The sequence below is a fragment of the Eleginops maclovinus genome, chromosome 5 (assembly GCF_036324505.1).
Source record: "Eleginops maclovinus isolate JMC-PN-2008 ecotype Puerto Natales chromosome 5, JC_Emac_rtc_rv5, whole genome shotgun sequence".
Taxonomy (NCBI): domain Eukaryota; kingdom Metazoa; phylum Chordata; class Actinopteri; order Perciformes; family Eleginopidae; genus Eleginops; species Eleginops maclovinus.
In genome coordinates this window covers 52,426-76,726 of record NC_086353.1, presented here as the reverse complement: position 1 = coordinate 76,726, position 24,301 = coordinate 52,426, and the positions used below count along the sequence as shown (strand labels likewise).

General features: G+C 42.0%; 3 protein-coding genes across 8 annotated transcripts; 2 read left to right on the top strand and 1 right to left on the bottom strand.

Moving 5' to 3' along the window:
* The first annotated feature begins 430 nt into the window (after positions 1–430).
* LOC134865314 (titin-like) lies at positions 431–15,397 on the top strand. Of its 5 annotated transcripts, XM_063884824.1 has the most exons (13): positions 431–629; positions 4,700–4,737; positions 4,815–4,894; positions 6,191–6,538; positions 6,650–6,883; positions 7,026–7,355; positions 7,557–7,784; positions 8,399–8,665; positions 9,209–9,469; positions 9,833–9,914; positions 9,985–10,048; positions 13,691–13,866; positions 13,988–15,397. In XM_063884824.1, the coding sequence occupies exons 3-13, from the start codon at positions 4,825–4,827 to the stop codon at positions 14,052–14,054; spliced, it is 2,127 nt and encodes a 708-aa protein (XP_063740894.1). In that variant the 5' UTR covers positions 431–629; positions 4,700–4,737; positions 4,815–4,824; the 3' UTR covers positions 14,055–15,397. The 5 variants fall into 5 exon arrangements, 4 of the variants coding, with proteins under 4 accessions (XP_063740894.1, XP_063740893.1, XP_063740892.1 ...); XM_063884823.1 differs by lacking the exon at positions 431–629 and having other exon boundaries at positions 2,263–4,737; XM_063884822.1 differs by lacking the exons at positions 431–629; positions 4,700–4,737 and having other exon boundaries at positions 4,754–4,894; positions 9,988–10,048.
* Positions 15,398–16,580: 1,183 nt separating this feature from the next.
* LOC134864277 (carcinoembryonic antigen-related cell adhesion molecule 1-like) lies at positions 16,581–20,507 on the bottom strand. 2 transcript variants are annotated; one of them, XM_063883125.1, is made up of 9 exons: positions 20,115–20,507; positions 19,958–20,037; positions 18,675–19,025; positions 18,367–18,564; positions 17,826–18,086; positions 17,563–17,650; positions 17,390–17,444; positions 17,072–17,166; positions 16,581–16,973 (listed from the first exon to the last, which is right to left on the bottom strand). In XM_063883125.1, the coding sequence occupies exons 2-8, from the start codon at positions 20,025–20,027 to the stop codon at positions 17,083–17,085; spliced, it is 1,107 nt and encodes a 368-aa protein (XP_063739195.1). In that variant the 5' UTR covers positions 20,028–20,037; positions 20,115–20,507; the 3' UTR covers positions 16,581–16,973; positions 17,072–17,082. The 2 variants fall into 2 exon arrangements, with proteins under 2 accessions (XP_063739195.1, XP_063739194.1); XM_063883124.1 differs by lacking the exon at positions 20,115–20,507 and having other exon boundaries at positions 19,958–20,101.
* Positions 20,508–21,124: 617 nt separating this feature from the next.
* On the top strand, positions 21,125–24,144 carry LOC134864403 (B-cell receptor CD22-like). The gene is made up of 5 exons (XM_063883339.1): positions 21,125–21,562; positions 21,640–21,719; positions 22,630–22,977; positions 23,070–23,279; positions 23,939–24,144. Exons 2-5 carry the CDS (start codon positions 21,650–21,652, stop codon positions 24,142–24,144), a joined length of 834 nt encoding a protein of 277 aa, XP_063739409.1. The 5' UTR covers positions 21,125–21,562; positions 21,640–21,649.
* The last annotated feature ends 157 nt before the right edge of the window (positions 24,145–24,301 follow it).

Below are 24,301 nucleotides of genomic sequence, written 5' to 3'. Positions count from 1 at the left end.
TGGGTCAAATCCTTTTCTTTGTAACACATAACATATCACTGTGACCTATCATAGGAAAGCTAAAGGGTGAAATATGTCCCACTCAAATATAATGTAGTATGAGTTAAAGAGCTCTGTGAAATGTCTGTAGATGTCTTAAAAGAAGTACAGAGCAAATCTAAACAACCAGAAGTAGGAAATATTTAACAATGATCAGTTCTGATCAACACATCTGGCTCTTATTAGTTGCATAAAGTCACTTCTAATATATTTCACACGCTGTTAGCTGAGTATATTGTTTATTCCCAGTGTTCCCTCCTCACCCTGTGACAACATCTTCCTCTGTGTTATTCTTAAGACGACCCTGGTTAAAAAAACTCTGGTTTTAAAGTAATAATCTTCTGTTATTGATCAGAAATCTTCTCCAAACCCTGCTCCTTCCTTCTCTTGCTGCCCTCAGCTCTGATCTTATCTGTATATCAGACAGAAGCTGCTCACACCTCAGTGTTCTGCCTTTATTTTTACTGCTCACACCTAGCTCAGCAGCACCCTGACCACAGAGGGAACAGAAAGGAAACTGACGTTTCAGTCACTGCTGCACAGACAGAAGACCCAGAGGAGCAGGAAGACATGGTGTGAAGTCCAGTCAGGTGAGAGCAGGGTTCCTCATTGCGCGGCTCGCCAAGCTTTAATTGGTGGCATGGCAGTAGGCTAAATAAAGGGGTGATAGATATGATTACACAGTGCATACACATAGCCTCTATTAGCCTACAAATAATAAAGATAATATACAATATAGTATACTATATAACTATATAAAATAGTGGATAAAAGATGTAAAAATAGACAAGAAATAAGATATTTAAACTTGCCCCCCCGACACTGACTCACTGCCGAGTTGCCAGTTTTGGCGGTCTATCCAGCACTACATGGGGAATGTGCTGCTGGACGGGTAGATGCATGGTGGGATAGTATAGAAACAAATCAACTTCAGGTCATTAACAATATGTTACCGTGTGCATGCTCATGAATATGGACATGTACTTAAAAGATCATTTATATCGCTCAATTGGAGCATTTAAATTGGAGGATACTACGACCAACCTGGCACTTTTTACTTTCACTAGCTTGACTACGATCCAATATCTTCTCCATTTCATATTAGTTAGAAAGTGTTTGTAGACGAACAATGGATCGATTTCTCAAAAAAGGAAAGTTGCAAACCATGCATGCTGCTGCTCATCCCAGTATTAAGGTAATCCTGCTTTGAATGAATATATAAATAATAATAATAATAATAACAATAATAATACAAAAATAACAATACTAATATTATTGATATTATTATTAATAATGAAACATTTATTAATAATAATAATAAAAGTAATAATAATAATAAAAACAATAATAATACAAAAATAACAATACTAATATTATTGATATTATTATTAATAATATTAGTATTGTTATTTTTGTATTATTATTATTAATAATGAAACATTTATTAATAATAATAAAAGTAATAATAAAAATAAAAATAATAATAATAATAATAACAATAATAATAATAATAATAATAATAATGAAACATTTATTAATAATAATAATAATAATAACAATAATAATAAAAATAATAATAACAATAATAATAATAATAATAATAATAATAATAACAATAATAATAATAATAATAACAATAATAATAATAATAATAATAACAATAATAATAATAATAATAATAATAATAATAATAATAATAATAATAATAATAATAATGAAACATTTATTAATAATAATAATAATGCATTTATTTTATATAGCGCTTTTCCGAGTGCTCAAAGACTCTTTTCATTACAGCATTGGTTGGCTGCATTGCATTTTGTATGTTCTGGGTGGGATGACAGATTAATAAGCAGACATGCTCATTCTAACTGAATGCAGCTTTTGGCTCTCTGATTGACTTTGTCCTATCAATGCGGCTCACATGTAAAAGACAGTGAAGACCACTGGGTGAGAGCCTCCTTCATCAGATACAACAGGCCCACTCCACATTTAGAGTCACAGTTCCAGCTGTAAAGTTACTCAAAGTTTCCTGTGATGTTCTTCAGATGCTCACCTGATGGAGACAAAGAAGAAGGACATTGCACTTTGTGAATTTCTACATAACAAACATTTTAGAAAAATCCTGATCTCCGTCTTGGCTTGCCTTGAACATCCCATTTTACTCCATGCAACTTGGAAACATGTGAGTTTAGAAAGGTCTTCTGTATTTATTTATAATAATATAACCTTTATATCATTCACTAAATTAGTTATACAGAAACATTTTAATACTTGTTGCTTTGGTTTATGTCTCAGATTGCCACTATGTGTCACTGTGAGGATAAAACGAGACACAGTTTAACAGTTTATTTTAATCCCGGATGTTGCGGGTCGATCCCTCCCTTCCTTTTTCCCTTCAACCCTTCATCCCTTCCTCTCTACATCATAAACCCGCCTCCTTCCATTCATCCCAACGTTCATCCCCTCATCCCTCCCTCATTTGAACCTTCACCTCTATATCCCTTGAAACCTCCTTCTCTTAACTCATTCTTAAACCCTTTTCTACTTCCCCTCATCCCTTCAATCCTACTTCCCTTCATTTCTCCTGCCCTTTATCCCTCCCCTTTTACATCCCTTCGAACCTTCCCTCATTTGAGCCTTCACCTTTATATCCCTTTATCCTTCCTTCCCTAATTCATTACTGAACCCCGTATCCCTCTTTCAGATTTGCCGTCATCTAAACATCCCTCCTTTTTCTACTTCCATTCATGACTTTCTTCCTTCATCCCTACCTCTCTACATTCCTTTATCCTTCCCTCCCTTTATCACTTTATCCTTTCATTCATTCATCCCCTCCCTTTATTCCTCCCTCCCATTTCCCTTCATCCCTTCTTCCTGTCTCCCCTCATCTCTTTTTAAAAAAATCCAGTTCATACATGTGTCTTATTTAGAGCAGGCAGAATGGCCCTGATTCAGTACCTGATGTTTCACTGTCCTCTAGTGGTGAATCGTAAGTGTGACACATTCAGGCTTCGTCACTCTGAGTGCTCCCTCCACTGTCTGCTTTAAAGGATCAGGTCACCCAGACTACAGAAACACCTATTACCTCTCTCACCTCCAGTGGTATCTAAACATGCAGATAGTTCATAATGAAGTTTGCTGCATGCTGTTTGATCAGTCTTCACATTTTAAAGTTTCTCTTTACTTAAAAGTGTCAGAATTGGGGGAAAGGACCCAGGCACAGAAGCAATAGAGGAGGCAGGAGTTCTAAGGTATAACAAAGGGCGAGCTTTCATTGAAAGAAAAGCTGAAAATAAAAATGTACAACGAAAGAAAAGTAATAAAAGAAAACAAAGACAAACCAGTGGAAAAGCTTCAGGTGGACGACCCGGGAGCAAGGCAGAGGCCCCAGAGACAGGGGCATAAGTCACGGCGGGGGAACTCTGGAGGATGGTTAGGAGTGCGACTGGAGGCCGCGGCGGGGACACTCCCGGGGCTGGGCTGGCAGACGGCGAGATGCCTCTGGAGGACGGGCCTTAGGGCGACAGAACCCGCGATGGGACCCCTCTGGAGGACGGCAGAAAGGCCGGCGTGGGCAGCAGTGGGATCCCGCTGAAGGGCGGCATGGAGGGCTGCGGGACCGCTTCGGAAGACCTGGAGTAGAAGGCGGTGGGACCACTGACGAGACAGGAGCTCGAGTCCGCAGGACATGAACTGGCGTCGGCGGGAGCCCCGAGGAAGCAGTTGATGGCGTCGGCAGGACCCTGGAGGGAGCAGGAACAGGTGTTGGCGGGACCCTGGCGGAACAGGGGACGGCGGGACCCCAACGGTGAAGGAACAGGTGTTGGCGGGAACCCCATCGGAACAGGTAGTGAAGGGACCCCCAAGGGAGCAGGTGTTGGTGGGACCCCCATCGGAACAGGTGATGGCAGGACCCCAACAGAGCAGAAGCAGGTGTTGGCAGGACCCCATAGGAACAGGTGAGGACGGGACCCCCAACGGAGCAGGAGCAGGTGTTGGCAGGACCCCCATCGAAAGAAGTGATGGCAGGACCCCAACGGAGCAGGACGGCTGGACCCCGGCAGAACAGATCTCCACGGGACCCCAACCAGGACCGGAGCAGGTGAAGGCAGGACCCCCATCAGAGCAGGAACAGGTGATGCTGGAGTCGACAGGGCCGCCGGCAGGACAGGAGTAGCTGGAGTGGGCCGGACTGCAGCTGGAATCATGGCGTCTGGGCGCTGGCCTGGAATTGTCATTGAAGCCGGGGCAAGGGCAGTGTTACGTTTGATTTTCCATCCTCTCTTATAACTAATACTGTGCTCTTCATCCTGTTCAGTAAAACTGCCTCATGGTTCACAGGTGAATGCATCCCTGTTCCTGCACTACACCTGCAGACTGTGTGACGTCCTCAGTGCTCATAGAGAGGAACTGTTTTAGCCTCATCATTTTTAATCCTTTTTCAGGCTTTTTTCAGGAGTCAGTATACGCAGCAAAGGGGGTCTTTAACCATAGTTCATTTAGTTTGAGAAAAGTTGATACTTTGTAAAACAACAACTCTTTATTGTGCAGAGGGTGTTTACTGTGGTTTGTGTCATCATGCATATTAATAATCAAAAGAGGAAGTAAGTCTAGTCTTTCAGCAACCTGATATCCGTCTTCTGCTCATTGACGACAGAGGAAAGGCGTCTTTGAACACATCGTTCCTCCTTCACTGTAAGTAGAAACAGTTTATTGATGTGATGATTCTGTAAACCTCCTGTGTTCATTATTTAATCTGACATGTTTTATAGTCTCACAGAGATGAGAGGAGCAGCTATGAGTTTAACTGCAGCAGCGAGTGGATTAGTGGTCTTCCTGCTCTCTGTGTCAGGTACTGCACATCTACACTTACATTCAGCACATCAACAGAGGGGATTCTGGGGAAATGTGGGATGGGTAAAAGCAGGTGACAAGTGGGAATAAGTGGATCAGGGTTGGATGAAATGCAAACTTCCCAAATATCATTAAAGATATATATTTTGTTGGATTTGTTGAAACACGTAGATCAGCAGAGTTTGTTTTAAAGTTGTTATTTAGTGTTACTTGTGATGGATATTCAGAAACCATCTTTCCTGTGTTGGTCAGCGTCGATTCCACTTGTCTTTTGCATAAAATATCTTTGTTCAAATAACTTTTACACGCTGTAAACTGAGAATATTGTTCATGTATGACTGTTCCCTCCTCACCGTGTGAAAACATTTGCTTTGTTATTTTTCTAAGATGACCCTGGTTATAAAAATGCTCTTTGTGTTCATTAAGTGTTACTGTTTTTAAAGGGACATTTCCTCACACTTCATTACATTATCTCTCAACTTCTCTTATGTCGCCATACCTCTGCACCGAACCCTCCTAGTTCCTTCTCTGCTCTCTGATCTCAGTGTGATATTTCCACACTCTGACTTTAAAGCAGTCTTCTCCTTTTATCTGTATATCAGACAGAAGCTGCTCACTCCTCAGTGTTCTGCATTTTTTTTTTTTAATGTTCACACTTAACTCGGCAGCAACCTGACCACAGAGTGAACAGTGAAGAAACTCAAGAGAATCACACACTATTCTAAATAATATGATCCCTAAAAATGCACTTTTAATGTTTATTAAGGCCTTTCCCTATCGCTGAGTACACTGACTATATGTATAACTAAGCTCACTCAATGCGTTTGAGTTCTGTTTTGCCTGGTTTAGTTCAGAAATAACCAACAGAAGTAATGAAGTATAATTTTCAGCAGTTTTAAAGTGTCTGAGTAGGAATTAAGATGCAAGTTTAATGTGCTCTTCTGCTCTTTCACAGAAAAGGTGTGTAGAATGTTAAATGTTTGTTGAAGAATAATTGGCACTTTTTAAAAACGTTTTACATTAAATAGACCCGATCTAAAACACATAAAGTAGGAGTTATTCCTGTGTCATACTGCTGCAGTACAATGATATATACTGTAGGATACAATTCTATATTCAAAATAAGTTGTAGTTAGATCCTGTAGATGAGATATCATCTGATAGAGAACTTTGAAACTTGTTCGGGTAACATTTCCTCAAATCATATTGGTATTACCATCCTGTTTGTCTCATTAACTGATTAACCCAAAGTCATTCACTGTAATCCTAGTTTCTGATGTGATCTGTGTTTCAGTGGTTCAGGGTCAGGATGTCTGGGGAGTGACTTACTCTTCTACTGAGATCTGTGCAGTGAAAGGATCAACAGTGGAGATAAACTGCAGCTACACATACCCATCTACAGTGAGAGGTGGTGTTAACACAGTAGAGAAAACATTCTGGTTTACTAAACAGAAAGGTGGTGAACCTGTAGATCTGAGAACAGACTCAGAGTATGCAGGTCGTGTAGAGACTCTCTGTGGAAACAACACCTGCACTCTGAGAATCAGAAACCTGAGAGAGAGAGACTCAGCTCAGTACAGGTTCAGGATCAAAACAAACCAAGACGCTTATGCTGGTGATCCAGTCACTCTGTCTGTCCCAGGTAATACTTTGTCTGTAACTCTGTAAGTTAGCTCAACATTTGGTCAGCACTGCAGTGAATGTCAGTGCATCTATGTACAATGACAGTTCAGTCTAAACTGTTTGTTTACAGATCCAGGTATCCAGGTGAAGGTGAGCAAAACAAGTTCCTGCTATGGAGACTGTATACAGGCAGACCTGGAGTGTGTCCGCGGTTGTCTTCCAACTTCTCGTCGTTCCTACATCTGGTACAAGGATGGACAGAAAATAGCGAAGGATGCAAAATCTTTTAATGACTATTTCTATCCTAAAGAAAGCTATGCCTGTGCTGTTAAAGGATATGAGAATGTCCCCTCTCCTTCAGTGTGTGAGTTCACTTACAGTCTTCCACAAACATGATGCTGAACCTTAGTACATAACAGGGAGACCCCGCCCACAGCAATACAACCAGCCTTGAGTGATGGCGATTACATTCCCATAATAATTTAACCAAAGATATTTATGTTCAGGTGTTAATGGTGGAGTCTGCAATACTGTGACTTACAGTGAGAGAAGCATCTGTGCCTTCAAAGGATCATCAGTGGACATTTCCTGCACGTACAGTAGTTATGAAGACCATGTTAAATCTAAATTCTGGTTCAGACCTGAGCGTAGTCATCAGGACCTTAGTGAAGACTCCCAGTATAGAGAACGTGTTCAGGTTCTTTCACCAAGGAGAGAATCCACTCTGAGGATCTCTGACCTGAGAGACTCAGATTCAGCTCAGTATCTCTTCACATTCAAAACAGCAAGCTCTGAATGGGGGAGGGATTTACCTGGAACCACTCTGACTGTCACAGGTACTGATCAACACACTGATGTAAATACACAGTACACCTGAAAATACTGGAAGTGTTGATGTCTGTGTAAACACTATTGGATGAGTAGGAACTATTGCTCTTCTCTATTTCTGGGCGGTTGTGTTAATGTGTATGTACATTTATCATCATTTGTTATTTCAGACCTTTAGCTATACTATTGTTTCCCGCTCTAATGTCCAGCTCTCCAGGTGCAGGTGATCAGAGCAAAGGTCTACACCTATTCTACTGAGGCAGAGCTGAAGTGTCACAGCTCCTGCAGTCCGGCTGGTTCCCTGTACTACGTCTGGTTCAAGAACGGAGAGACAATCATGACCACGGGGATATCTTCTTATGAAGGACTGTTTCATCCCAGAGACAACATCTCTTGTGCTCTGAAAGGACATGAAGACTTCCCCTCTCCTGCAGTGTGTGAGTTTACTCAAACACACACTGATATTATGTATAACGTCCTGGAGTCTTTCTGAATTACAGTAATTTCATTTTTATCTAGACCAACTTGCAATTAGTGAATAGAACCATGAGGATGACAACTATCCTACAAGCACATTAGCTTTCTATCACTCAGCAAAGCCACGTTATTTATGTTATTAGAGATGAATATAAAGAGTCACGTATTAACATTATGTTAACACCTGGGGGTTTATTTGCAAATCATAACTAGGAATTGATCTACCAGCTGAGAAATGAAGAGGATACCTCCCAAAAGAGCGCACAACAAAAAGCTCATGAGTGTAGTACGGGGTGTGGCTATAATGTGAAAGCACAATGATTGACATTGAGAGACAGGAGAATGGCAGCCAAGCTGTCCTCCCTGCTGGACAATGTGTCCCACTCCCCCTCCAGGACACCCTGTCCACACTGTGCAGCTCCTTTAGTAACAGGCTGCTTCACCTGCAGGGTCTCATGGAGAGATACAGCAGGTCCTTCCTTCCTGCAGGGGACAGTTTATTAAAGTAAAGTCAATCATGGGAGATAACATGTTTTAATATCTGAAATACTTTCCATTTCCACTTCTCCTCCAGATGCTCCAAAGCTCCCCTCTGTGTCAGTGAGTCCCTCTGCTGAGATAGAGGAGGGCAGTTCAGTGACTCTGACCTGTAGCAGTGATGCTAACCCAGCAGCTAACTACACCTGGTACAAGAAGAGTCCAAATGCACACTTTTCTCATGTCAATGAAGGACCGATTCTTGTCCTCAGCTCGATCAATTCCTCTGATTCTGTACAGCATTACTGTACAGCTGAGAACAAGCTGGGGAAGACATCTAGAGATATCTCCATTGATGTGAAATGTGAGTGAAACATTGTTTGAAAGCTCTAATCTGTCCAGTCTTTGCATGAGAATATTTCAAGGCTCATAACTATTTTCTCCAGCTCACATTCACAGTCTGCTACATCTGCTCAGGTACTCCAAAGCTTCTCTCTGAGTCAGTGAGACTTTCTGCTGAAATACAGCTACGGCATTTTACAATGGTCTCTGCAATAACACACTCCTGCCACAGTCCTGCCAATGTGAAGGAGAGGCTGAATACATTATCAGGAGGAGGAATTATGAGGTGGAGTTAAAGCCAGCCTCAGTAACAGCAATCCAACGAGGGATTCTCATGGTCAGGAATAATATAGGAGGTTTAGACTGTTTATAGACGGCCATTAAACAGTACTGTAAATTATTATAAATGAAACCACACGAGGCGAGAGAAATGTTCTCTGTAGCTCTGCCTGCTGCCAGGAACAAACCATCTCTAGATGTTCAGATGCTCCCACACACACAACTATTACTCATTTCAATGTGTGTATCCATCCTCATGTTCTTTCATTTGTGTCATTTTTTCCAGATGCTCCAAAGCTCCCCTCTGTGTCAGTGAGTCCCTCTGCTGAGATAGAGGAGGGCAGTTCAGTGACTCTGACCTGTAGCAGTGATGCTAACCCAGCAGCTAACTACACCTGGTACAAGGAGGATGAAGACTCTCCAAAAGCTTCAGGACAGATCTTCACCATCACTGACTTCAGAGCTGAACACAGTGGGAATTATTCCTGTGAAGCCCAGAACAAGTTAGGACGTAGTAACTCCACCTTATATCTGACTGTTGGGACAGGTGAGTTTTATGCGTTCATCTTAAACCACAAACCTATCAGCTGGTTTGTTTTCAGTCACATTGTCTGTGTAGGAGGCTGAGAAAGGAATATTTTTTCCAATGACCTTTTGTGGATCAGGATAGGGGTCCTTTTGTTTTCTTTCCAAGGAAATAATTACCCTGAAGTTCCAGATTCAGTATAGGGTGCAGTCATTCCCTGTGCAGAGTGAGCATTGTGTCTGTTTTGTGAAGCTAATGGAAAACACCTGTGCCTTCAGGCTGAGAGATAATCCACCGGTACTGAGAAGGTACCCCTAGGGGTCCTTGTCCCCCCATCAGAGAAACTCTGCTGTATGAACTGTTCTCTGTTGGTCTGTTTCTCAGCATCATGGAAGCTACCAGCTGTTGTAACAATCCCTGTTGTTCTCCTGGCTGTCATCTCTCTCTCTGTCTTCCTGTGGATCAGGTGAGCAGATCTGTTCATCTTAATCTTAGTCTGTTAGTCAGAACTAAAACATGTCTAATGTATTTCTAAGCAGAAGAAAGAGCGCTTCCAGGGATTCATCTGAACCTGCAGAGAGAGCGGACAACAGGGAGGAGGTGAGAGTCTCATTGTCTTTAAGGGATTCTTAATCGCTGCTCTTTTACATCCTTTCTCAAAAGTTAAGTTTGATCTCAATCTCTTTGATTCTCCTCTGAGAGGTGAGTACATTCCTAGAACATCCAGAAGTTCTCCTACCTTTTGTCCTTTAATCTTTTCTGTCATACAGCATCATGTTGATGAAGCAGGGATATTTAATCATTACCACAGCTGCTGTTGCTTTGGCCTGTTCTGTGCTGGCTGCAATCCTCTGTAAATGAAGTAAGATGGCACCGAGGATGGCTGCCGTGTCTCGAGCTCCTCAACAACTCCACATCTTAGTGTTTTTATTGTTTTACTTTGTTGGTTGTTTTTAACTTTTTTTGCAACATGCAAACCGCCCAAGCGAGCCCTATCATCCAATATGATAGAGAACATCTTTTACACATCAGGTCGCTGGTGGACAGCAATAATCCACGACGACCTGCAAACAATGGAGAGTCTCTGTGTTTACCTGCTGGAGCTCTACCTGTGGAGCGCAGGAGGAAGAGACCACGAGGTTCCCGGGCCGGGGTCCTGGTCAGGCTGAGGAAACGTGAAAACAGGCCTCCTCTACCGAGTTTACTTCTGGCAAATGTCCAATCCCTGGATAATAAGCTGGACGAACTCCGTAGCAGGGTGGCATTTCAACGGGACATTAAGACCTGTAATGTTTTGGTTTTCACGGAGACTTGGCTCGGCCCCACGATACCGGACGCCGCCATTGCTTCACACGGATTCTCCATTCATCGCCAGGACCGGACAATAAACTCAGGGAAGAGCAGGGGAGGAGGTGTGTGCTTCATGATTAACAACAACTGGTGCTCAGATGTGGAGGTCATTTCTTCGGACTGTTCTCCCAGCCTAGAGCACATCATGATCGGATGCCGGCCTTTTTATCTGCCGAGGGAGTTCACATCTGTTGTTCTAACAGCAGTGTATGTTCCGCCGCACGCTGACAACAACACAGCGCTGGAGGAGCTGTATGGGATTATCGACAGGACAGAGACTTCTCGGCCAGAGGCCGCATTTATTGTGGCCGGGGATTTTAACAGAGCCAACATGAAGAAAGTCCTGCCGAAATACTATCAGCACGTCAGCTGCCCCACGCGCGGTGGAAATACACTGGACCATGTTTACACTCCTTTCCGGCATGGATATAAAGCCCTCCCCCGCCCCCCCTTCGGCAAATCAGACCACATATCTCTTCTTCTGCTCCCCGTTTACCGGCAGAGACTGAAGAGGGACCGACCCTGTGACGAGGACAGTGCAGCGTTGGTCCGAGCAGTCTGACTCTGCTCTCCGCCACTGCTTTGGCATCACGGAGTGGTGTGTGTTTGAGGAGGACGACATAAACACACACACTGACGCGGTCATTTGCTACATCGGCAAATGCATCGATGACGTCGTGCCGCGGATTACTGTACGGACATTCCCAAATGAGAAGCCCTGGATAAACGGCGAGGTCCGAGCTAAACTTAAAGCACGGGCCATCGCGCACAGCGGCGGTGATTTGGATGAGTACAGGAATTCCAGGTATGCACTCCGGAGAGCTATTAGCAGTGCGAAAAGACAATACAGGGACAAGGTGGAGTCGAACTACAAGGGCTCCAACGCCAGAAATATGTGGTCTGGACTAAAAACAATAACAGACTACAAAAGGACAACGAGTGGTGCTGAGGAAGTGTCTGCATCTCTCCCAGATGAACTGAACACATTTTATGCACGCTTTGAGAAGCCCCCGGCTGTGGAGGCACAGAAGGCCCAGGATCCCTGCTCACTGGTTTTAACCAGTGCAGATGTGTGTAGATCTCTGAAAAGGATCAACACACACAGGGCTCCTGGACCTGATGGCATCCCTGGCTGTGCTCTCAAGGTGTGTGCAGTTCAGCTGGCAGATGTGTTCACAGACATGTTCAATAGGTCACTGCTCCAGTCTGTAGTCCCCACATGTTTTAATGAGTCCATCATTGTCCCTGTCCCCAAAAAGACAAAACCCATCTGCCTCAATGACTACCGCCCAGTTGCACTCACCTCCATCATCATGAAGTGCTTTGAGCGGTTAGTCAAAACTTTTATCACCTCCTCCCTCCCTGACTCACTGGACCCCCTGCAGTTTGCCTACAGAGCAAACAGGTCCACGGATGATGCCATCTCCCTCACCCTCCACACTGCCCTCTCCCACCTGGACCAGAGGAACACTTATGTGAGAATGCTGTTCATTGACTACAGTTCAGCATTCAACACCATTGTGCCCTCCAAGCTCATCATAAAGCTCAGGGACCTTGGGCTCAACAGCGCCCTCTGTGACTGGATCATGAGCTTCCTAACGGGCAGATCCCAGGCAGTGCGGATGGGGAACATCACATCCTCCACCTTGACCCTCAACATCGGAGCCCCTCAGGGTTGTGTGCTCAGCCCTCTCCTCTACTCCCTGTTCACGCACGACTGCGTGGCCACACACAGCTCCAACACCATCATCAAGTTTGCTGACGACACGACCGTCATCGGCCTGATCACAGACGGCGACGAGACGGCGTACAGAGAGGAGGTCAGAGCCCTGACATCTTGGTGCCAGGACAACAACCTCCATCTCAACGTCAGCAAAACAAAGGAGCTGATTGTGGACTACAGGAAGAGGCAGAGAGAGGCACACACACCCATCACCATCGACGGGACTCCTGTGGAGAGAGTCAGCAGCTTCAGGTTCCTCGGGGTAAACATCAGTGAGGACCTGACATGGACACATCACACCAGGGTCATATCCAAGACGGCTCGACAGCGGCTCTTCTTCCTCCGCAGGCTGCGGAAGTTCAACATGGACTCCAGGATACTCTGCAACTTCTACAGGTGCACCATCGAGAGTATCCTGACTGGCTGCATCACCACCTGGTATGGCAGTTGCACCGCCCTCAACCGTAAGACTCTACAGAGGGTGGTGAAAACTGCTCAGCACATCACCAGGACGGAGCTGCCATCCATGGAGGACCTCTACACCCAGCGGTGTAGGAAGAAGGCCGTGGGATATTAAAGGACCCCCATCACCCCAGCAACAATCTGTTCTGTCTGCTGCCGTCTGGCAGACGGTACCGCAGCATCCGGACCAAGACCACCAGACTCAGAGACAGTTTTATACCACAGGCTATAAGACTGCTGAACTCCTGAGCTGTGTGAATGTCTACTCACATCTGTTTATAGTACACACATACATATATATATATATTATACACATCTGCCATACATATCTGTTTATAGTACACATATCTATATATTGTACATATCTGCCATATACATCTGTTATACGTAATATATGCATCTGTCCATACCTCCTCATTCCACAGAGTAAAGTGTTTAAATACTCTCAATGTATTCCACATATGTATATATTTCACCTCCTCAAATCTTTATTGTTGTTATTGTAAATATTCTTCTCTCTTTTTGCACTATTTTATTATCTTCTTTGCACCATGTATGTTGAGTTGTTGGAGGAGCATGGGACATAAGATTTTCATTGCCAACATATACGTTGTATCTGCTGTGCATATGACCAATGAAACCTTGAAACCTTGAAACCTAATTATGAATGTAAAAATGTGAAGCTGAAAGTGTTTTTATCCCTGCAGCCTCTACCTGATCAGCCGGAGGAGCAGGGTGACCTTCAGTATGCCACCGTTCACTTCTCCAACAGCCGAGCAGAACCTCTGTACTCCAACATGAGAGCAGATCAGCCCCTCAGACACACGGAGCAACAGGAAGTCCCGGAGTACGCTGCCGTCAAGTTCAAGAGTGCTGCCCCGAGGTGAGCAGCTCCTCACACAGGAACATAAACTCACTACAAGATTAAAATGACTTCACTTTGAAATGAACTCATTGCTTTTGCCTGAGTATTATTATTAAGAATGACATCATTTATCTCTCAGGCCCAGAGGGCAGGACTCTGCAGAGGACCCAGCTGCGTTGTACAGCACGGTCAACAAATCCCACTGAACACAGCAGGCGATGCATGTTCTATATTTCTATGATTCTTTTACATTCACATCTGTAATTTCCAGGTTCATTTAGATTTGTTTTAAATACATATAGGATGTGCTTCACCAAGATTGTGCCTTAGAAACAATTGTATATCTCAGAGAAACTTACATTTATACATTCAACATCAACGTTAAGCTTGTTTCTTTTACTCTGATTGGTTCAGCTGCATTAGATATGAAACACAGAGTCTTTTTATTCACATTATTAAAAAAAGGCTCACTGCAGTACTGCAAAGTGCCACTAGTGGAAAGTATTTGAAGACTTAATGCATTGGTTTGTAAATATAACTTTAACCTGATATTTGGGCGGGTCCACTGAGATGTGAGGATGGGGGGAGGTCTGTGTTATTACCTTACAGAAATCTATCCTGCAGAGGGGGGAGGGTCATTCATATTATACATATTGTTAAAATATATATATTATTATTACAATTATTATTAATATCATTATTCATTTCAGTATATAATTAACTCTATGGATATTACAATTTATTTCTATTATTATTATTATTTTATTGTTGTAACAACTATTTATTTATATTTTAAATAATTATATTATATTTCTCATTTTCATTGTTGATATTTACTATTTTTCTTTAAATATATTTGTATTATTATTATTGTTCTTGTTTTCCACTGCCAGCTCTTTTTGTTGGAAAGCTGCAAATATTACGGAGATATCTCAACACCTACTCGGTTGATTGCCGTATAATTTAGTTCATGTACATATATTATCTCACAGGTTATTTTGAAGGATATTATATTCATTACATTTTTTATATTTTATGTTCTAATCAATATCCTTTCATTAAGTACAAATATACATATTGCTTTTGAAAAGTTCATTGGTTTTGCAAAGGAACCTCCGTTAGTGTATCCAGCTGCAGTTCCATCCTGCTGCCACTAGGGCTCAGTAAAGTATTTCACTGATAGAAAACCCTTTTCCAAGAGCCTGTGAACTTTCCCTTTGTGTGGGTACGGTCATTTTCCCCACGTTCTTTGTCTTTCTTTTTACCAGCTCCATTATTCACATTTGATAGAGTTACATTTTGTAGATTTTTAGGTATATAACCATAACAGCTCATTACAATAGTGTATCCTTCTTCCTTTGTTATAACTGTTAGTATTGCTCTGTTCTTTTGCTCTGTATATCATGTGTTTAGATTATCCTTGTGCTGGTCTGAATTGATTTGAGTTAATACAAAATATGTCCATACCAGTGCCATTACCTGTGATGTCAAAATAAAACAGCTGCACGTGTCCGCTTAAAATAATAAAGCTGCAGTGAGTAAAGTGTCACACTGAGTGAGTGGAGTGTGTGACCACAGCACACACAGTCCTGCTCTTCACTGACAGAAACATTGATGGCTAAGCTTCAGTTCGTGCTGCAGGTTGTAGTCTGACACAGACACATGGATTTTTGAACTTCTTAACACTCACTTTCTCCTTGACTTTTAATTAAACAGCCCCTGTTAAAATATGGAATGTAAAACTAAAACGGTTCCTTCATGATAAAAAGTTGTGATGACATTATGAATGCATGCACTGTGTAAAGTGAAGTTGCAAACTTTCTATTCTTCCTCTGAGAATTGAGTTCATTTGGGCATTGTGGAGATTCATTCACAGAACATTGAAGTAGAATTTTGGGGTTGAAGGATTAAAGGGAGGGAATGAAGAAGGAATGTAGAAAGGTAGGGATGAAGGAAGGAAGTCATGAAGAGAAGTAGAAAAAGGAGGGATGTTTAGATGAAGGCTCGTGGGGAATGGGATATGGGGTTCAGTAATGAGTTAGGGAAGGAGGGTTAAAGGGATATAGAGGTGAAGGTTCAAATGAGGGAAGGATGAGGGGATGAAGGGAGGGGGTGGTGAAAGGGATACATGAGTGTACACAGGAGGAAGGTATGAAGGGTTAAGGATGTAGTAAGGAAGTGAATAGGGATGGAGGAAAGATTGTATGAAGGGATGTTGGGGTCAAATTTGTGTTGGTAGGGATGGGTGAAGGGAATCAGGGAGGGATGAGGGGAGGTAGTGATGAAGGGAAGAGGATCTTGGGGAGGAATGACCGTGGGGATGAAGGTTAGAAGAGACGTAGAAAGGGATGAATGAGTGTATACAGGATAAAGGGAGCAAGGCATGAAGATTAAACACAAGTGCATGTTCTTCTTAATAAACTGCTCTTCTCGCTGCTTTGTATACTATAATACTTCATTCTGACCTTATGTTGGCTAACCATGAGTCAGATTGACAACACATGAAGGGAGGTTACAGAGGTACTGCCCATACTTAGTAGATGAGAAGGAGGGGCAGGACCTTCCACACTTAAGAGCCAGTTCAGTCTTTGTTCCAGACTCTGGACGTCTAGCAAAGGTTTCTACTAGTGAGCTTATTTTAGTTTCAGTGTGAACAAATCCAAACTGTAACTGGAGTCAAATGTGATGCTTTTAGTCTCTCTCAGCAGCACAGATATAAACCAAGACACTGATCAGGATTTAAAGAAGGTTATTTATTATGTAGAAAATTCAAAAGGATAAAATGCACAAGAACACTTATCATAGACTTCTGTATTATCACAGATTCTACAGATAATAAAATAAGCATGCATACTTAAAGCAGTATGTTACAGCACCTGACCATCAGCTGCTCTGAACAATAAGTCATGTCTGACACCTCGACATGATTCAGTTCAAGCTGCCAGCAACACATTCTGCTAGACGTCCATGCTGCTGACTCCTACCTGCTGCTGCTACTGAACACTGACTATAAAACATATTGGGAGTTGAAGGTGAATGTATCCACCTCCCCCACATCCTGCACAGCCTCGCTCTCATCAGGGATATTTCAATGTCCTTCTTCTTGGTGTCCATCAGGTGAGCATCTGAAGAAAATCACAGGAGATTTTGTGTAAAGTTACAGCTGGAACTGTGACTCTACATGTGGAGTGGGCCTGTTGTATCTGATGCAGGAGGCTCTCACCTGACTGGACTTCACACCATGTCTTCCTGCTCCTCTGGGTCTTCTGTCTGTGCTGCAGTGTGAGAGACGTCCTCATACTCAGGAACAGAGTCCAACTGATGGAGAGAGCAGACAGAGGGAGGCTCTTAATCATGAAACTGTATATATTATGAGATACAATCAAACATGTATTATATTCTGAAGAAAACTCGTTGATGTCATTGTTTTAAAACCAAAAGCATTACTGGTTTCCACTCAGCAAGTTGTCTTTAAAACACAGGTTCACTTAACTCCTCTTCTTTAAATCATTTATGGGACAATGTATAACCTCTTTCTCACCTCTATCTCTTCAGGTGTATGTGCTCCAGTGCTGGATCTAACAGCTTTGTTCTTCCTGGATTAACAACAACAACAACAACACCAACAAGTGCAGAATTCATGACAGTGAAAGAGAGGATGTTAGAAGATAATAAATACATGTTGAGTGAACTGATGGATTTCTCGTGTTGTACCTCTTCCACAGACTCAGGAGAAACACAGGAATCAGAATCAAGACCCCCAGAGTCGTCCTGATGATATTCACCATCATTCTTGAACTCCCTAGAAAGAGGAATACATGTGTGATACGTCTCACTACTAGATTTATGAATCACTTTGTCAGTGTCATCCACCTCTGACACCATGGAGGGTCCTCCCTGAACACTGACATGTTTAATATGCATGGGTTGCTGCATATTACAATGAGGATCAGGTCTGGTGAATGTGGAGAACTCACCTGTTCCAACACTCAGATGTAAGGTGGAGTTACTACGTCCTAACTTGTTCTGGGCTTCACAGGAATAACTCCCACTGTGTTCAGCTCTGAAGTCAGTGATGGTGAAGATCTGTCCTGAAGCTTTTGGAGAGTCTTCATTCTCCTTGTACCAGGTGTAGTTAGCTGCTGGGTTAGCATCACTGCTACAGGTCAGAGTCACTGAACTGCCCTCCTCTATCTCAGCAGAGGGACTCACTGACACAGAGGGGAGCTTTGGAGCATCTGGAGGAGATCATTCATCTTCAAGATTCGATTTTGTTATGACACATGATTGACTATTTTAGAATGTAAGTAATCTATAATGAAGTTCAATGAGATGTTCAATCATAGCTTCCTGCTTATGGAGACAGCCACTAAAAAGGCTTTTTTTATTATAAGCAAATAAATATTTGTCATCTATTTTTCAGCAAAGTGGATCAGGAGAGAAATATTACCAACAGAGTTCAGTATAACACGCCACCAGATGATTTGATGTCAATAGAAGTCTTTGGCGTAAACTCACACACTGGAGGAGAGGGGAAGTCCTCATGTCCCTTTAAAGCACAGGAATAACTGTCTCCATTGTTCTGGTGTTCTGTATGATAAGATGTTTGTCCCTGAATTATTTGTCCGTTCTTGTACCAGATGTATGAAGGATTAGAAGAATGAGGACATCTGCTCTGACAATACAGCCTGTTTGATGGTGATGTGACCTGGAGATCTGGATTTATGAAGGAACAGGAATGTTCTTTGAGACAAACATGCATAAAAATACATTTATATAATGTACAGACATTTAGAAATAATTAACTTAACATTTAAAATGGTTACCTGTGACAGACAAAGTGACTCCTGGTGAACCCTCAAAGCCTTCTTGGTTTGTTTTGAACTTGAACCTGTACTGAGCTGAGTCGCTCTCTCTCAGGTTTCTGATTCTCAGAGTGCAGATGTTGTTTTTACAGAGAGTCTCTACACGACCTGCATACTCTGAGTCTGTTCTCAGATCTACAGGTTCACCATCTTTCTGTTTAGTAAACCAGAATGTTTTCTCTACTGTGTTAACACCACCTCTCCATCTAGATGGGTATGTGTATCTGCAGTTTATCTCCACTGTTGATCCTTTCACTGCACAGATCTCAGTAGAAGAGTAAGTCACTCCCCAGACATCCTGACCCTGAACCACTGAAACACAGAGCACATCAGAAACTAGAATCAGAATGAAGGACTTAATTTAACAACAGTTAATAAGACAAAGTGTTTTCAAATGTCTCGTGCTGTTCATAAGTCAACACATAGTTTAAGAAGATACATTTTACACAATCATGATTTTAGAGTTATGTCTGAATTAAACCTGAAAGACTTTGAACATATAGTTTTCACTCAGTTTTTCAAAGTCAGTGCTGTCAAAGATTGAAGAGTCCTTAATATACATTAACAGAGAATAATGAGGGGTCTTATTCATTAGCATAGTGTGTGACTCTCATGTCCAGTTCCCTCTCTGTTCACTCTGTTGTCAGGTTGCTGCTGAGTTAAGTGTGAAAAACACTGAGGTGTGAGCAGCTTGAGATACAGATAAGAAAAAGAAGAAGACTTCTTTTAACTCAGAGCGGGGGAACTAGCAGGGTTTGCTGCAGAGGTCTGGCGACATAAGAGAAGTTGAAACTCAGTATGAAATGACTAGTCTCAAAATGTCCTCAAAAACAGTAAAACTAAATGAAAACGACGAGCATTTTTATAACCAGGGTCACCTTAGAAATATAACAAAGACAAACAGTCATACATGAACAATATTCTCAGTTTACACCGTGTAAAAGTTACTTGAACAAAGATATTTTACGCAAAAGACAAGTGGAATCGACGCTGACCAACACAGGAAAGATGGTTTCTGAATATCCATCACAAGTAACACTAAATAACAACTTTAAAACAAACTCTGCTGATCTACGTGTTTCAACAAATCCAACAAAATATATATCTTTAAAGATATTTGGGAAGTTTGCATTTCATCCAACCCTGATCCACTTATTCACACATGTGACCTGCTTTTACCCATCCCACATTTCCCCAGAATCCCCTCTGTTGATGTGATGAATGTAAGTGTAGATGTGCAGTACCTGACACAGAGAGCAGGAAGACCACTAATCCACTCGCTGCTGCAGTTAAACTCATAGCTGCTCCTCTCATCTCTGTGAGACTATAAAACATGTCAGATTAAATAATGAACACAGGAGGTTTACAGAATCATCACATCAATAAACTGTTTCTACTTACAGTGAAGGAGGAACGATGTGTTCAAAGACGCCTTTCCTCTGTCGTCATGAGCAGAAGACGGATATCAGGCTGCTGAAAGACTAGATTTACTTCCTCTTTGATCATTAATATGCATGATGACACAAACCACAGTAAACACCCTCTGCACAATAAAGAGTTGTTGTTTTACAAAGTATAAACTTTTCTCAAACTAAATGAACTATGGTTAAAGACCCCCTTTGCTGCGTGTATACTACTGACTCCTGAAAAAAGCCTGAAAAAGGATTAAAAATGATGAGGCTAAAACAGTTCCTCTCTATGAGCACTGAGGACGTCACACAGTCTGCAGGTGTAGTGCAGGAACAGGGATGCATTCACCTGTGAACCATGAGGCAGTTTTACTGAACAGGATGAAGAGCACAGTATTAGTTATAAGAGAGGATGGAAAATGCCATATCATTGTTCTTGGTTTGTTTCTTATCTCTGTGGTCAGGTTGCTTCAGTTCAGAAATGCAGAACTATGAGACGTGGGAACTTACAGGCCTGCCAACATGAACACCTCACACAGACTGGTAGCACACACACTGTTTGATATGATGATGTTGATTAGAAAACTATAGTCTAATGACTTTAGCTTGTTTAGGTGGATCAGTTGGAAAAGCTGTGTGCAGAGATGTCTTACTTTTAAGTAAAGAGAAACTTTAAAATGTGAAGACTGATCAAACAGCATGCAGCAAACTTCATTATGAACTATCTGCATGTTTAGATACCACTGGAGGTGAGAGAGGTAATAGGTGTTTCTGTAGTCTGGGTGACCTGACCCTTTAAAGCAGACAGTGGAGGGAGCACTCAGAGTGATGAAGCCTGAATGTGTCACACTTAGGATTCACCACTGGAGGTCAGTGAAACATCAGGTACTGAATCAGTGAGTTCTGGGTGGGATGACTGATTAATAAGTAGACATGCTCATTCTAACTATAGTTCTGCATTTCTGAACTGAAGCAGCCTGACCACAGAGATAAGAAACAAACCAAGAACAATGATATGGCATTTTCCATCCTCTCTTATAACTAATACTGTGCTCTTCATCCTGTTCAGTAAAACTGCCTCATGGTTCACAGGTGAATGCATCCCTGTTCCTGCACTACACCTGCAGACTGTGTGACGTCCTCAGTGCTCATAGAGAGGAACTGTTTTAGCCTCATCATTTTTAATCCTTTTTCAGGCTTTTTTCAGGAGTCAGTATACGCAGCAAAGGGGGTCTTTAACCATAGTTCATTTAGTTTGAGAAAAGTTGATACTTTGTAAAACAACAACTCTTTATTGTGCAGAGGGTGTTTACTGTGGTTTGTGTCAACATGCATATGAATGATCAAAGAGGAAGTAAATCTTTCAACAGCCTGATATCCGTCTTCTGCTCATTGACGACAGAGGAAAGGCGTCTTTGAACACATCGTTCCTCCTTCACTGTAAGTAGAAACAGTTTATTGATGTGATGATTCTGTAAACCTCCTGTGTTCATTATTTAATCTGACATGTTTTATAGTCTCACAGAGATGAGAGGAGCAGCTATGAGTTTAACTGCAGCAGCGAGTGGATTAGTGGTCTTCCTGCTCTCTGTGTCAGGTACTGCACATCTACACTTACATTCATCACATCAACAGAGGGGTTTCTGGGGAAATGTGGGATGGGTAAAAGCAGCTCACATGTGGGAATAAGTAGATCTGAGTTTTGAGGAGTGCAAACTTCACAGAAGCAATGCAAATAAAGTGTGTATAGAATTTGGAAACATCTCCAAATGTTGAGTTTTTTAGTGACACTTGTAGTGGATATTGGGAAGGTGTGTCCCTGTGTCGGTCAACACACTTTTCTGTTGTCTTTTGCATAAAGTAACTGTGCACAAATTAATAAACACTTTACATACTGTCTCTCAAGCTCTCTTATGTCGCAATACCTCTGCACCAAATGCTGTTCGTTCCTGTTTCTAATCTCTGACATCAGTGCTTTATTTCCTCTGAGTTGATAGCAAACCTCTGCCTATGACTTATCTGTATATCAGAGAGAGGCCGCTCACATCTCAGTGACCTGCATTTAAGTCCTCAGCACCCTGACCAGAGAGGGAACAGAGAACTGAGCAAGAAAAGCACAGACTTGTATAATTAATATGATCCCTCATCATTAATTGATGATGTAAAATTAAAAAAAATACTCTTTTAAGGCAATTCCTTGACATTTCGTTTGATTAATTGGGCTAAAGCTCAAAATACAGGACTAGGAAATATTCCTGCGTCCCTACAATGATAAACTCTGATAAATATGTCAACATGATTCTCCTTTTCAGTTCAGCTCTAGTTCATAAATAAAGATGAAGACGTTTCTATGACAATGACTGCTGATAATGGGAGATGGAAAAGCTTCTCCTGGTTACATTTACCCCAAATTCATTTTTATAGTGTATTCCACCTTGTCTACATAGATAATTATTTATATGATTAATTAACTTTGGATCTAGTTTCTGATGTGCTCTGTGTTTCAGTGGTTCAGGGTCAGCGTGGCTGGGGAGTGACTTACTCTTCTACTGAGATCTGTGCAGTGAAAGGATCAACAGTGGAGATAAACTGCAGCTACACATACCCATCTAGATGGAGAGGTGGTGTTAACACAGTAGAGAACACATTCTGGTTTATTAAACAGAAAGATGTTGAAACTGTATATGTGACCACAGACTCAGAGTATGCAGGTCGTGTAGAGACTCTCTGTGGAAACAACACCTGCACTCTGAGAATCAGAAACCTGACAGAGAGCGACTCAGCTCAGTACTGGTTCAGGTTCAAAACAAACCAAGATGCATACTCGGGTCTTCCAGTCACTTTGTCCATCACAGGTATCTGAAAATGTCCTCATTAAACATTTAACATGTTATTTTAGTTTCTATACATAAACATGACTGATGTTTGTTTTGTATTCTTTCTTCAGATCTCCAGGTGAAGGTGAGCAGACCACAGTCTGATCTTAACCTGCGGTGTCTCAGCAGTTGTCCACCTGGTCATACTTCCTACATCTGGTTCAAGAACGGACAGAAAGTAAAGGAAGACACATCTCCTGATGCAGACTTCAGTTATGATTCTGCAGACAGTTACTCCTGTGCTTTAAAGGGATATGAGGACTCCCCGACTCCTTCAGTGTGTGAGTTTACTTACAGTCTTCCACCAGAACTCTGAGGCCATCAGCAGAATTGTCCATAGACACTGACCCAGGATCATTTCCTGTGTCTTCTGAACGCAGCACTGCTGAACTGTTTGAGTCTCTATGATGTTTATGGGCTACAGATTCTGTTTGATTTAAAAGAACAGCTGCAGTCTAAAGAGTAAAGGACAATTCTGTGAAATGACACCAAGACATGTAGAGACCAATATACAGGGCTCTCATTATCTTTGGATATAGTGATATTTTTTCAGAGAGTAGCATGCATGCTTACCAAAGCATTATGTTCACAATGCCAGTTTTCTTTCAGCGAAACGCCACACAGTCCTAAAACAGCTTGTCTCTGTTCCACACACACATGATTCTTATTACCTGAAGCTTACCTTTATGCAGATCCTAATTCCCACCTCTGGTCAATGTCAAAGCTGCATGTGTTTACATTCATCATGAGCTTTAGTTAAGGAGAAAAGACCAATAAATAAAAACATCATTGAGAATTCAACAGTATATTTACAGGTCTTAGTATTTGGTAATACAGAAGTAACTAAAGTTCCACTTTCTAAAAAACTATTATGAATTTATAATATGTTCCACTTGAAAACTCATCTTGAAATGAAATGTCTTCGTGTTTTCTCCTCCAGATGCTCCAAAGCTCCCCTCTGTGTCAGTGAGTCCCTCTGCTGAGATAGAGGAGGGCAGTTCAGTGAATCTGACCTGTAGCAGTGATGCTAACCCAGCAGCTAACTACACCTGGTACAAGAAGGATGAAGACTCTCCAAAAGCTTCAGGACAGAACTTCACCATCACTGACTTCAGAGCTGAACACAGTGGGAATTTATTCCTGTGAAGCCCAGAACAAGTTAGACGTAAAAACTCCACCTTATATCTGACTGTTGGAACAGGTATGTTTTATGCATGCAGCATGTGTGTTTTCAGTCACATCCTCTGGATAGAAGGCAGCAATAAGAAACCTGCTTTCTTTTTGTTCAATGGGCCCTTTATTT